The following is a 15,065-nucleotide window of genomic DNA, read 5'->3' on the forward strand; positions in this document are numbered from 1 at the left end:
AGCGGCAGCTTGATTACCTACCTCGCTGACCAAAACAATTAGAAACATTATACATCTGCGGTGCGACAAACTTCTGCTAATTGCATCATTCCCGCTGTCGCGCAGTCAGTGATTAGCACTCTTTTTTAAATGACGCATTATTTAAACGAAATAAGTTTAGCTGCGGGATACAGAAAACGACGCAGCGATGCTTGCCGTTGATGACGCAGCACGAAGTCATTTAAAGATCCTTGAAATTTTCTGGGAGTGCCGGCGGATACGGTCTTCACACCAGAAGGCGACGAAGGTGCTACTGAAGTTCCTCCGGTCAAGCGGCCTATAGTTGAAGCACAGTGACACTCTCGCATTCTTTTATGTGTGTGTTCGTGTTTTTGCTTTCTTTCTTTTTTTTTTCTTCTTCTCTTTCCATGTGCATGTTTTTCTTTATCTTCCTGTCTCCGCTTCCCCAGTGCAGGGTCGCAAACTGGATATTTATCTTCCCGTTAACCTCCCCGCCTTTCGCATCTGATTTCTCTCTCTCTCTCTCATTTACTTGATAGACGAAATTACTCACTCAATACGTGGACCGAGCGTGACGTGACTCAGTGGCACTGAATCTCGTTAAATAAGCTGTTATATAGGTTAATCGTCCTTCACATAGATTCCGTCATAAATCACATGGATGTGCGCTTCGTAAATAAAGACTGAAAAGACGAAACAGAAAATTCGCTGAGATGATTCCTCGAGAGGGTGGGCCTTTTGAGAGGCATAGTTCCTTCCTGCTTTCACTTGTGTTTCTGTTCTCTACAGTGCGTTTCTTTTGCGGTACTTTGACGCTTTCGTGTCTGCAACGGCTTATCCTGGGAGTTGAAACTGCTATTCCTTAACTCTGTGAAACGCGGTTTCAGTGGTGCCCGAGGTGCTGCCATCGGAGGAAGTGGAGGTCGACCAGGGTCACCCAGGCTCGCTGGAGTGCCTCGTCGAAGCCAACCCCGCGCCCGTCGTGGAGCTCAGCAACCAGTGAGTGTGACCTGCCGTCTCTATTTTAAGCGTCTTATTCAACATCTACTGCTTGTTGCCATGCGAATTCAGCTTATCGCTTCAGCTTCAGCTTATCAGCTTCAGCTTGTGCATAAACGAATTCAGCTTATCGCTTAATCAACGACGTCACACACCCGTTGTAATGCCTGCGTGGAGTAACGCAAGTTCGGAGATCCCCATTGGGAGACGGCCCAAAGGCGTATAAAAATCGCAACCCAAGCAGAGTGTAGCTATATTTCTACACTCTGCTTGGGGTCAGCTCTCGAGGGATCTTGTGAACACAAGATGCAGGTCACTTTTGACAAGCAGTTAATTAGGTTTTCAAAAGCCGGCTGCCCTCGCCCGATCCTGACGTCAGTGGCCGAATCACTGCAACAGAAGCTAAGGGAGCACACCAGCGAATGAGGCAAGAGCCGGTGAGTGGAGTGGCCAAACGCCGGAAGTCATGCCGTATGTGAACACGGTGAGCCACAACTTGAAAAAAGTGGCATATCGGTACGGAGTTCCTGTCGTGTTCTCTGCTGCCGACAGGCCGGCCCAGCTGTGTCTCCGCATATAGGCAGCTCTAAGATAGGCTGCCAAGTAAAGCACGTCAAGCCTTACGTGCGGTGCGCCATCAGGAGGGTTTTATTAAATTCTCTTGCCTTGTGGAAATTCCTATGTAGGACAAACTGGCCGCTGCGTCAATGATCGAATGAGGGAGCAGGCTAATAATTTGAAGAAGGACTTCACTGCGCATCAGCGAACTGTAAATCGCGTTCTTGTCAGCCGAGATTCCATGATGGGAAGATCCTGGGCAGAAGCACAGACAAAACGGCACGTGAAGTATTGGAAGCGTTCTACATAAAAGAAAAAGAAAGAGCTGCTTGTGAAAGACAGACGTCTGTTGTCTTGTCCAACGCGGAGCATACTTTCTTTAGGTCTTACAAATGATCTTGCTTTCTCTGATAATCGCCCTCTGTAGTCTAACCTACGAGGTTGGTGCGCCTGCGCGTTGGGAACAGAATGTATACTGTATCTCGCTGTCTTTCGAATAAAGTTGTTAGTAGCAATAACCACGTGCAATAACCACGATTCGATTATGAGGTACGCCGTAGTGAGGGACTCCGGATTAATTTTCATCACCAGGGAGGGGTACTTCAACGTGCGCGCATTGCAGGGTACAAGGGTGTTTATATCTTTCACCAACATCTAAATGCAGCCGCCGCGGCCCGGATTTGATCCCGCGCCCTCCGGCTGAGTAGACCAACGCCATAGCCACTGCGCCACCACGGCGGGTCTTCGTGCGGATAGACAAAGTGCGCAACCAGCGAGCCTAGCTTTCTCCAGAACAAAACCACGTGACTCGCTGTAGAGTTACATTCAGTAGAAAGCGAGACTTTATCGCGGTTACTAAGTGGTTCATTTGAGAAAGGAAAGGTTGGCGCTATATTCTGCAGCCCCTGCACGGCTCAGCGCCAATTGGTGGTTTCCCGATTCATCGCACGCCGATTAAACTACCCCCCCCCCCCTTCTCTCTATTCTCTCTCTCTCTCTCCTCTCTTTCTTGCTCTTGTGCGTACGCAAGTTCTTAGCTAGGTTGAGATTCACCATGACGAAGCTGGCAAATTACCTCCATATTGCCGTTGCAATTCACCCTCAAATTGCTCAAGATGTGCAAGTCAGACGTATGTTGTCTTGTTCAATGCGGAGCATACTTTCTTTAGATCTTACAAATGATCTTGCTTTCTCTGATAATCGCCCTCTGTAGTCTAACCTAGGAGGTTAGACTAATTGTCTGTGCGCTGAACCTTTAATGAAGCTCGCATGAAACAAAAACTTCTAAATACCTAAATAAGTATAACGAACGAATACCTGCACAAACGATGCGACACGAATATTACGCCATTTATGTTTTTTTTTAAATAAACAAATAATTGTGAATTGTTCATCTATTTCGCATTCATATGATAGTGTAAGCATAAGATGCCCCTCGACAGTAATGAAAATTGCATTAGATATCACTGAATTTTCTTTAAGTTGTCGTTGTTTGTTCATTATATTGTATTCATCGGATTGTGGAATCCCCCTCCGAAAGTGCTCACAAAGAAGCAGCTTAATAACCGACCTGCATGCTTCTGCGGTGCGAGCAGAGAGACCCGTCAAAACCTCACCAAGGTGACGGTGAAGGACGAAGGCGGGGGCACCTACAGGGCCTCGGCGCCGCTGCCGCGGACCATGGAGCCGGGCAGCTACAAGTTCCACTGCACTGCCAGAAATGAGCACGGCTTCGACGTCGGAACGCTACACGTGACGGTTCTAGGTACGTCTTCCCCGGAACGTTCATGGCGCTGATCTCGCTCTATGCTCGTACAGAGAAATTCGAAGATGGACTCATTACAGATTCGAAGATCCACAGTTAAAAGATTGATGTCACGATGTTTCGTCTTTTAATTTTTGTGGCAAATGAAGTTCCAGGACCTCGAAACATTGCGCCACACTGAGCGCCTTGCCAAAGGCGACAAAATAAAACTTTTGTTGTAGCGCTTTACCTGTAATTTTGAGAAATAATCTTTAGTGTACTCGAATGTAGAACGCACGCTCACGAAATTCTTTACGCTGTGCAGAGTACTGCACTTTTGATTCCGGACATACCACTCTTCCACTCTCCGATAACCTGGGGAAGGTCAGGTTCGGATATCTTCTTAATTGCGTGATTCACGCGAGAATCCTCATATGAAAGTACAAAGGAAACCCATATTGGTTCCTCAGAAAGAATGTTGTTTCGCAGTATAGCAAAAAAAAAAAAAAACATTGTCCCGCTCCGGACATCGTACCCGGTATACCAGCGCCTTTCCGGTGCGGTCGTCGCCGCTGCATCCGAGCTAAACGGGAGCTAAACTTCGCTGCACGAGGCCGAGTTCATCGACTAGCTCGAAGATCAGTAGCACTAAGCTTGGCAATATCAGCGGCCGCAGCAGCCGGGAATCGAACCCACGGCCTGGCTCTCAGCAACAGAACCGCATAGCCACTGCGCCACCCCGGCGGGCAGGAATTAGAACAACCCCACGAGGGCAGGATAACGCTAAAGAACGAGTATCACGGACACTGCGTCCCTGGTGTATGTTGTTCTCGTTTCCGTCTGTTTTTTTATTGCAGTCCAACTAAACAGTTCTTTAAACGTAATTGTGATTCCCTTTGTGTATGTAGCATGTTCTCATCATCTTCGACTCCTTATTGTCCGTTCCGCTCAAGGACCCCCCGAGCTGACCACCGCGCCACAAGTGAAGCTGTCGGCTGACTCGGCAGTCGTATCCTGGGAGCCTTCGAACTCGCCAGCCAAGAAGCACGGCGGGCGAGGCAACCAGATCGAGTACCAGGTACTCCGCAAACATGAGCATTGAATCTCCTCTGACTTCTCTCGTACATGTTTCCTAGAAAAATGAATACGTTGTTCGTCCGCTATTTTTTTTTTATCAGCCTCTGCTGTTCTTTAGTTCCTTAGTCGCTAGAGTTCATTTGCATAGCCGGCCCTTCGGTGGCCTTTTTTTCTCAAGACCTCATCATTTGATAAAGAACAACGAAGAAATCAAATCAGTATCGACGCTGTCATTAACGAATGAGCCAGTGAGTGCGGTTGTACATGAGTGAAATCTATATGGTTGTCACTGCCGGAATAGGGCACAAATTAATTGTTTTACGTCAGCTGTAGTACATTTACTCGTGCGGCGTGCCGAGAACTCTCTCCGTGTGTCCTGTGTGCAGCTGCACGTTCGTGCGAAAGCGTCCGGCGGCAACTGGACGACGGTGGGTCCGTGGCAGACGGCCGTGCGCCAGAACGCCTCGCCACTCGAGCCCGACACCGAGTACGAGTTCGCCGTGCAGTTGCGAAGGGGCAAGCTGACGGCGTGGGGACCACCGGTGTCGGTGCGCACGCCCTGTCGAGGTTTGACTCATTCATTCTTTGGTTCGCTCGGGCGATGCGTTCTCGTACACTACGAGAACAAACACGTATGTGTCGGCGAGTCATCTTTTTTATTTCTTTATTTATTTTTTTATTACTAGGAAATAAATCACGCCCGAAAATTGGCTTCCTCACCGCTCGAGAATGGAGTGTAGTTAAAAGGGTGTGAAAGGACCGCCAAACTATTACAGTGAGGTTACACCAGAGTGACCATAGAGAGACTCGCGCAGGAGTGTATAGAGTACCAAGCCAACATCGTCAATTTTCCTATCAAAAGCTCACCTGTATGTTGGTTGACATCTTGTTGTGCCGAATGACGACACTACTATGAAATTATTGCGCTAAAGCTATCATCAAAAGCTCCCGCACAAAGTCTGGTGTATACTGTGCCACGACTGAACTCCGGTGTCTCTGCTAAAATGAGGGACGCTGTATACCAAAAGTTCAAGGAGCACAGACGCTGCTTTTGTCGAGCAGGAGCATTGTCTAATTCATCTCGAGGTCCACCCTACAGACAGGCCCGTAAACAATGCTGTACACTTCTTTCAGGTGTAAATGTCCTGAACCTAGAGGCTTCTACTTTATTTCTTGTCGGCATAATGATCGTGCATTATTACTATCGTTACTCCGTCGCTTTCTTCATTCCACTTGTGCGACAACAGCTCACCTTTCGTTCTACGTGCACCTGAACAGCAACGCTCCATTCACATGCACATGCTCGTGTGGCAGAACGGCTGTTAGCTCGGTTCGGTAGTCACTATACACGCATGCGCTTGTGATAGCTATTACTGGTTCCTGAAAGTGTTGACGTCCGTTTGCTCCAGCTGACAGCCCCGAGGCAGTCCCGAAGAACGTGGTGGCCAAGGCTCTCTCGGACAGACGCATATCCATTCGGTGGGAGGTGACATGCCTTTTTATTCTCTGTTGCTGTAACAGACACGTAGGGAGTGCATGCACTGCGTAATCTAGCAACGGAGTTGTTATGTGCGCCTAAGGTGTTGTTCATGTTTGTTTCTGACGATGGGGAATACATTCCTACAAGAAAATGGACTGTTTCTCGAGAAAAAATATAGTTAGTTTAGAAAAGTACTCTCATCGAGTGGAAAGACCCCACAAACCTAAGAAAATTGTATTACTTGACCACGCAGAACTTTCGAAACAATATACGCACGTATGTTGGTTTAAACAATCGGTCATTTACTGGGTATAGGGTGACTGGTGCCCGTGGCATGCCAGAACGATCACTGATGAATGCGACCATATTTCTAACTTTTTCGGCCACTCGTCACTTAATAAACAGGTGTCCTATGGCATCAGTTACAAATAGCGCCAATGGACGAAGTATCCTTCAGAGATGTATCTCAATCTGACAACTGATGCATCTAAGAGAGCGAAACTTGACGTTCACATTTGTAATTGCTGCTTCTCGTAAATCATTCTGTATAATATTTAGGCGCCTAAACCAAGACTATTGCATCGCCAGCCAACCGAAGGTCTTTTTTCCCTTTTTTTTTTAGTTCAGCAAGTTTTTCTTGATTATTTCAGCCACTGCTTAACTATACTATTACCGGGCTTGCCATGAAATTCATTAGCGGAATTACAGTTGGCCTCGCCCGGTACATAGATAGATAGATAGATAGATAGATAGATAGATAGATAGATAGATAGATAGATAGATAGATAGATAGATAGATAGATAGATAGATAGATAGATAGATAGATAGATAGATAGATAGATAGATAGATAGATAGATAGATAGATAGATAGATAGATAGATAGATAGATAGATAGATAGATAGATAGATAGATAGATAGATAGATAGATAGATAGATAGATAGATAGATAGATTTTTAACGTCTCTAAGCAACAGCTTGGATATGAAAGACGCCCGCAGTTGAGGGCTACGAGAGAGAGAGAAACTTTTTTTTTTTTTTTTTTTTTTTTTTTTTACAGAGATGTAGAGAAGTCGGCCTGCAGCTGCGGAATATTTTGACTGGCTGGTGTTATTTAGTACACGCCAGAACTTCGGTATACTAACTTGTCTTGCATTGCAACCCACATCGACATGCGGCAACCGTGGTTGGGAGTCGAATCCGCGATCTCGCGCTAAGCAGCATAACCCCACACAACCACGAGTACTCGCTAGATTGCGGCAGTGCAGACTGCGTCTGAGGGTGAGAGAGAGAGAGAAACATGGTCGGAAAGGCGGGGAGGTTAACCCGAAAAGATTCTGGTTTGCTACCCTGCACTGGGGGAAGGGGAAGACCCCGGGAAATGAACTGGCAGAAAGAATAGGAAACAGAAAAAGCAGTCACGGGGAAAAAAATACAAGTAATAAAGGAGGGCGGTGTGCCACTGTCGTTATATGCCGTGTTTCTGCGCTCACGCGCATGCGCTCTGCTCTCAGAAACCCGACCCGAAGCTGCTGGGCTGCAAGCTGGTCGGCTTCGAGGTGCACCTGAGCGCGCGCAACGCGCCGTCGAGCGTGCAGAGCCTGGACGCCGACACCGTGCACACTGTAGTCGACGATCTGGACGCCGACAGCAGCTACGACGTGGCCGTGTACGCGGTCACCTCCGTGGGACGCAGCATGTACAACGCATCAGCCACTGCAAAGACAGCGCGAGCAGGTGCGGTTATATATCTGCAGCGGGCCACTGCAGCAACTTCGGTTGCACACGCGGAATGAATAAGCAAGACGATTAAATGTCGTCGATGTACAGGAGCATCCGTTCTTATAGTGGAAACTACCGTGCGACTTTGACTATATGTCAAAGCTGGATAACGCAACTTCGTTTATTGTTTAACCTGCTGTGAGCCCTTGAATTGTAATAATGTGTTACCACTGCGTGTGGACGATCCTATGCACAGAGACTTAAAAAGACACTGAAAAATCAACACTAAACCACTTTAGAGCAGTGAAGTATTCGTCCACTATTTTATTTGCATTCACTTGGCAGTAAATGGCGTGCTATTACTGGAGAAGATAAGCGTTAAACATATATTTATCTGACTTTTGCCCCGATATCTCAACGAAAGCATACGTCATTGTGACGTTCCTTATTTCAAAATATTTTCTGGTATTTAGCATTTCTCGGACACTTGACATGGGTCTCTTGCTTTTCATAACGCTATTTAGTCCTTTATTGACAAACCATTAGTTATAGACCCGATGGCTGTAAAAATCTAAGGCGTCATGGCGACCTGGTGCGGCAAACGGAGTCAGGCGTCGCCACGCAGTACTTTGTTTTTGCATCTTTTCTGGTCTTCACCAATTGGCACCGCTCGCCGTAAGTGTAACCTAGCCGGCTCACTATTGCAGAAGCGGGCAATTTACAAATACGGCTTAGCTTGATCTTCCTCTACGTCTCACCAACCTCTTGTGTACTGCAGAGAAGGTTAAGGCGCGGGTTAGCCAATCAGTAACGAGTGCCGGCTGCGTGTTCTTGAGAAGGGATTGCGAACTATTAGAGAGTTTTGGGTTACAGGACGCAAGCCACACCCGAGCGTTGGGGGACCGCAAGCCGCCAAGCGTATGAAAGAACTCAGAGCAAGCACAAAAGAACGCGAAGAACCCACAATGGACTTAGCGTGCCCCCAACGCTTGGGTGCGGCTTGCGTCCCCTAATCTAAAACTCTCTAATTAATCCTACCGCAACGCTTCCATTTTGCCAGCGGACCATGGAGGGTGATCAGAGGTGGACGTCTGTGAAGGAGTCCTTTATTTTTCTTGGAAGACGCGACCCATATTTCTCTTTAATGGAGTACAGTCTCCCTTTAAAGGGCCCTTATAGAGCGGAAACTGCACTGAGCTTATTTCTGGCACATAGGCGCTGGCATGTCTAATTGGCGCCGCACGACTATATGAAGATAACTACAAATGAAGGGCGTACTCGGTAGGGTCTTCTTTTTTTTTCTTTTGATTACAATCGCATAGAAAATCCGCAAGTAGCCCAAATATAGAGCGTCAACTCAACGCTTAAGCACGTACGCAGTACGTTCAGTGTGGGCAAGCAAACCAAACAAGGTTAGACTACACAACAAAATAAAAGTGGGCGAGTTGTAATATGTCCATGGATGTATCAGCGCAACAGAGACAGACGGAAGAGAAGGGGCGAAGGTTGAAAGACAGCCCTCGGGTTCGTCCTTTCTTTTCCGTCTGTGTCTGTTTGTTGCGCTGATACATCCATGAAGCTTATACGACTCGTCTACATTTCCATAGAATTCTCTCAGCGTACATGTCTTGCACTAAGGTTAGTTATTAGTAGACCTAATTTAGGCCGAACTCCCATTTCACAATTAAGCGCCAATCCGTGGCGCTGATGACGTGCCGTGAGGCACCGGAGATCTCGAAGCATTTTTGAGCAAAACATTTTTTTTTTTAGAAAGCCTTCTTCAAGCACAATACGTACTGTACAAAACTAACTAGAACGGCAACGCATTTCTTGGCACGTTTGAGAATATGTATTTGAAAGATGGTGAAGGCTATAGTTTCGGATGTCTGCTAAGTAAATATGACGCCGGTGTTATGCGGCTTCATTTCTAGCAACTGCATTTTGTTTCCTTAAGTCCGTAGTATAAAGTTTATTGGTGACACTTTGGTAATTAGGAGACTGTAGCTCTGTGATTTGTTGTGCAAGTATTATCCGCTTCTCCGACTCACCCACCTGGAGAGACGAAATAGAATCATTTGTCGCAGGCAATTTGACGAACAGTATATTTTAGAACTACAATATATTAACTGATTGTATAGGAGCAAATGCGTGCTTGACAAATTACGTTTGTTGGCTTTGTGAGCTCTGTAGGCTCGTGCCCCTACGGTATAAAATTTAGAAGTGCTCGCATTCAATTCTGGTGGCACGCTTTGCGGCCTACGCAAGATTAGTAAATGGAAACCGTTGTAGGACACTGGCAATGGCGCAAGTGGCTTCACCAAACTTCGTCGTTGCTGGATGGCCAACACGTATATGTCGCCGCATCACAGACATGCACGGGCTTAAGGGTGTCACGAAAAAGGGCGTCAGTATAATTGCTCCAACATGTCTCACACAACGTGAAAGTGCATAGCTCGTGCGCGCGATTTTTCGTTGTGTCGCAAATGCAGTTCCGGGCCCTGTGGAACACCTGAGCGTGGTCCGATCGAATGTCACCGCTGCCACGATCACGTGGGACGCTCCTGCTGGAATACGCCACCCGCACCACCTGGAGTACCGCGTGGCTATCGTTGCCAGAGACCTGGGTGGATGCGGCCTCAAGGGTTCCGAACAAGTGTCCCTCACACAAGCTACGCAGGTGATTGATTGATTGATTGATTGATTGATTGATTGATTGATTGATTGATTTCGCGTGTTCTACTCTATGCAATTCTATTTTCTTCGCCCATTTGTTCAAATCTGCCCTGTGGAACAAAATTCAATTACATTCTCAAATTTATACATGTATATTCACATTTCGATGCAAATAGCGCACGAAAAACAAGGAGAAAGGAAAGGTAAAGGCTTTCGTGTATCACGCCACTTATTCACAATTCACGCAAACCACTACATTTATGAACTACATATTCGGCTGACGCAAACTGGCCTCGTCCGTCTGTTTCAAAGCATGTTTAAAAACTATGTATGGGTTATGAGCAATAAATATACCTAAACATCTTATGAAGGAGTGTACGTAGGTCATTCCCGAAGCCTGGAAGAGCTCGCATGAGCGTTTTAGGCTACTATACATGGGAAGTACATAGCTCGAGGAGTGGTCAGGGAGGTAGAAATTAACGTCGAGCGCTTGTGCACGAACGCCTGTACATAACGAAAGATATTTAAAAGGACGGAATAATTCCTGTTCTATTGTGATCTGTGCGGTGCTCGACCTTTAATTTTATAAGGAAGCGACCTGTATAACGAATGATTGCGGATGCCCCTAGCACTTCGTTATAAGGGCGTTCGACTGTATTCAATGCTGCATTAAAGACTCCTCCATTTCGGTCATGTGCACCTCTCACTAAGCCCACTTCTGTGCTGTTGTTGTAAAGGGGCTTCTGTGGAATAACTGAAGACAAAAAAATTACTGGCTACTCAATTTCTCTCTGTTCTACAGGACAATATTACGAGTGAAATAAAGACCCATTCCTTTAGATATACTTGCGTTATAACCCCAATAGCGCACTCCGCAGGGCGAATAGGCGCACTTTTTTCAGCCCCTTAAAAGTGTTCTATATGGAACGTAATGGCTTATACGTGAACCGCAGCGTGTAATCCGTATGCTTTCTGTTCGTGCAGTTCCAGGTCGACGGGCTGGTGCCGCACTCGTGGTACGAGGCACGTGTGAGCGCGAGCAGCGGCCATGGATACGGCAAGAGGAGGGAGGTCAGCTTCCTCACTGCCACAGCACGTGAGTGAAGTGTCGGGAAATCGCACCACCAAAGCACAAAGCGTTGTCTAACGTCCATTCCATGACGCAAACTCATTGGTGATGAAGCAGATACACAGGTAGCCAAGGTAGGTGGCCAGCCTAGCACAGGAATGTGGTTAGTATATTTAAGTATTCGCGCCTGCCGAATACTTATCGCTTAAGAAGGAGCCTAATCGTTTACCACCATAGAAGCAATATATTAGGTTCTAATGGTATAGCCAATGTATGGCCACCTGGTAAGCGATCACACTTGCATTACGCTCTACCTGCATTTTCCCGTCTTGGACGAATGCTTGTAAATCCCCACCGGTATATCGTTCCAACTTCTCGTGGCGACAACCACGAGCATGCGTCTGGCGTACACGATCACGGTTGCCAGCCTCTCATCTTATTTACTGCGTGCCAAGGTTGGAACCCTCTATCTAACGAACCCTGCGCTGTGTCTTGAATCACGCAGTCGTGGTTGCGATACCAGTGGAGGAGGTTTCATCGCGTTGTTATGTCGGGCATTCCAGCAACTTCAGAGAACGCTGCTGGAACCAGCGGTCATGGGCGGTATATATATATATATATATATATATATATATATATAAATGCTGGGCGCTTGTTTTTTTCTAGACCATACAACGTTTTTGAAATCGCGTTTGCCAGATAACACAATTCTATATGGTCCTCGAGCTGGATTACTCGAGGAGTCGGACATTATTTACGCGAGAAATATTAATTTATAATCGACTAATAAATACAATCGCCCTAATTAAGCAATTATTTCACTACGTTACTGCACACATTGCAATTTACGAAATTTAACCGGTGAGTTTGCAAAGCGTATCCACTTGGAACTTATTTTCCCGAGAATAACGGTTTCGAGAAATTAATTCCCAAAGTGTGCGACGAAATACACTGGCGGTCCAGTTACTTTTGTGCTTTTTGGGTAAAACGGCGCTTTGTTAAAAAGCAACTGCAGCAACAGTGATTTTTTTACCGCAAGTTTTACAGCACATATCTCGGAATCGAAGCCGGCATCAGAATTCCTTCCAGGTGGACATGCCTTAATTGCAAAACGCACCGACTACATTTCATAAATGGCAATATCTCCCGTGAATTACCTAAAAAACTTGACTAGTGAGCTTTTGTTAATTAGTTGATTCATCGTTCAAGTAGTGCATTATTCTAACACGGGCGATATTTAAAAATTATGTACGTTCTAAAAAGTTCAAAAAATAAAGGATGCTATGCGTTAGCAACAACCAGTCCATCGTAGCTGCTTGCCGAGGTCTTCAAAACCGCAGTACGCCGTACTGTCACGGCCGCTCGATGAAACGCACGAGCTTATTAACCTGCCCTGCATATTAGGAAGCCGTAGGATGTGCATAATGTACAGTCATAATAATTCTAGGCATAACAAACTTTTTTTAAGTATTCCTCTGGTTGCGGAAGGACCAGACTGTGCTCGACCGGTCAATGTTCTTAATTATCGTAACCCGTGAGTTTCACCACAAAACTATTCTAAAGTGACTGCACAGACAACATTCAGCAGTTTTTGTCCGAAAGCCCGTTTTGCAACTTGCCGTTTTTGTTTCGTGTGCAATGAAAATGGAGCATAGAAGGACTCGCGAAAGAAACTGTTTGCGCTGAAAATCCATAGATAAGTTATCGCGACGCCGTAAGCAGTATTAACAACGATACGCGCTGGCAGTCACGACGTCAGTCGACGACGACCGTCAACAATAATAAGCTGTAATAGCACAAACTGCGGCGTTGTTGACTAATCGGTGACGTCAACTGATCTGCCACTGTACCCGCTTCGGCAAACAACGCCTGACTCTCCAGTGTGCCTGAATAGACTGCCATGGACGATCGGCCTATTACCAAGTCAAAGGCCCTGGGAGACTGGCCTCACAGCATCATAAGCCTAGAAGGCTCCACGAGCACCTCGACGCAAAATACTTGAGTGCCTGACTGTAAATACGCTGCGCCTCGATTAGTGCGCCGTGGTCGGCATTAATCCCTGCATTACTCGTCGCTGTCAGTGGATGGCGTCACGCTGATGAGCACGAGGCCGCGAATTAGATCCTGGCAGCGGCTGCCGCATTCCGATAGTGGCGGAATGCAAAAATGTTTGTGTACAGTGCTTTAGACGCTATGGCATCAAAGAACTCCGGATGGACAAAATTAACCCTGGGCCCTCTACTGCGGTGTCTCTCTCAACCCACTTTGTATTTTTCCGGTAATTAAACCCCACAACTTATTATTTTTTTTTTACTCCTTGTCATATCTCTCTCTTTTTCACGCCCCCTCCCCACGTGAAGGGTATCAAACTGCACAAAGTATTGCTGGCCACCCTGCCTTTCCTTCACCTTCTCTCAGTGGTATCTTACTAGCTTAAAGATAATTCTAGCAAACTGAGATGATGTTTGTTGCCATCACCTGTGTCCAATGTGTCTCCACGGGGGCCTCTCTCCGCAGGGCCCAGCAAACCGCCTGGCAAGGTACGCGTGGTGTGGGCATCGTCGAGGAGTCTGCACCTGAGCTGGGAAGCGCCTTCTTGTTTGGACGCACGCGGCCCGATCCTTTACTACCACGTCCTATACTACACCGACTTGAAGGCCGAAGACGACCAATGGGCCAACACCACAGGTGAACAGCGCAAGCGACATTGCAACCGCACATCAACGCTTCTAGAATAGGTATCATCATCAGCCTATATATCTGTCCGCTGCAGGACGAATAGGTATATAGGTCTAGAATAGGTATATTAGTTCGCGAATCACCGCGCTGCCCGTGACCTCTTTTTGTTGCTTGACAGCTCGTCAGCAGGATTTCGGGTGAGATATTCGCGCGCGCTGTCACGCGGCCGGCAGGCATTCAGACAGGCAGACTGACTGAGTGGAAGGCAGATTGATTGATTGATTGATTGATTGATTGATTGTTTGATCGATTGATTGATTGATCGATTGATTGGTTGATTTTCGTATTGGGCATACGTTACAATAAAGTTATGTGACCTAAATGTTATTCATATCATGCCCTGGCAGATACAGAAGGGTTTTGTTTAGTTTTCGTTTTTTATTCTTCTTTTATTCGGCCTCAGCGGTGTATGGTATGATATCTGCACGGGAGGTCTTCCAGTGTAAACACAACTAAACGCAAGCACGTTCGTCCGTACTTTCTGCATGGCGGTGACACGCGAGAACTTGATTTCCGATAATTTCAGGCACGCATCAAATAATTCATACACTGTTGAGGTCGCCCAAACTGCTGCAGACTGCGAATCTGTCATTCCAGGCTCTGCGTACAGGTTTCGGATAAATTCATCTTTATCCCAAGTTCTTCGTACAGTGAACTTTTGTGACCAGCATTACCATGGCAACCGCAACCTTCTTTGTACTTTATTTATCTGCCCTTTCTCTCTCCGTAGCCTTGCGCTCTCCAGATTTGTGATTCAGCGAGTTTCATTTTGCTCTTTACCCCCAGACACGAACCTGACGCTCCAGGGTCTAATGCCTTTCCAGAAGCACACAATGCGTGTTAGAGCCGTCAACAGTGCCGGAGCAGGGCCTCTCAGTCCTCGTGTGACGGTCAGCACTACAGAAGACGGTGAGCGCATACCTCCTTGAAATCCAAGTGATGTCCGTCTTAGGTTCTTCCACAGTTTACTTTGCCTTTATTTTTTTAGCTTCAGCAGTAAAAAT

At 46.6% G+C, this 15,065-nt stretch overlaps 1 protein-coding gene across 1 annotated transcript in view; it reads left to right on the forward strand.

Annotated features, from left to right (window-relative positions):
• LOC119442085 (tenascin) overlaps positions 1 to 15,065 on the forward strand; it is a 39,233-nt gene that overhangs the window by 17,495 nt on the left and 6,673 nt on the right. Inside the window, exons 11-20 of the mRNA XM_037706813.2 lie at positions 888 to 999; positions 3,153 to 3,322; positions 4,255 to 4,379; positions 4,765 to 4,945; positions 5,788 to 5,864; positions 7,373 to 7,595; positions 10,070 to 10,257; positions 11,238 to 11,349; positions 13,840 to 14,010; positions 14,848 to 14,970. Of these exons, the coding sequence (XP_037562741.1) occupies positions 888 to 999; positions 3,153 to 3,322; positions 4,255 to 4,379; positions 4,765 to 4,945; positions 5,788 to 5,864; positions 7,373 to 7,595; positions 10,070 to 10,257; positions 11,238 to 11,349; positions 13,840 to 14,010; positions 14,848 to 14,970 (1,482 nt within the window). The remainder of the gene's footprint in view (positions 1 to 887; positions 1,000 to 3,152; positions 3,323 to 4,254; positions 4,380 to 4,764; positions 4,946 to 5,787; positions 5,865 to 7,372; positions 7,596 to 10,069; positions 10,258 to 11,237; positions 11,350 to 13,839; positions 14,011 to 14,847; positions 14,971 to 15,065) is intronic.

The sequence above is a fragment of the Dermacentor silvarum genome, chromosome 2 (assembly GCF_013339745.2).
Source record: "Dermacentor silvarum isolate Dsil-2018 chromosome 2, BIME_Dsil_1.4, whole genome shotgun sequence".
NCBI classification, from domain to species: domain Eukaryota; kingdom Metazoa; phylum Arthropoda; class Arachnida; order Ixodida; family Ixodidae; genus Dermacentor; species Dermacentor silvarum.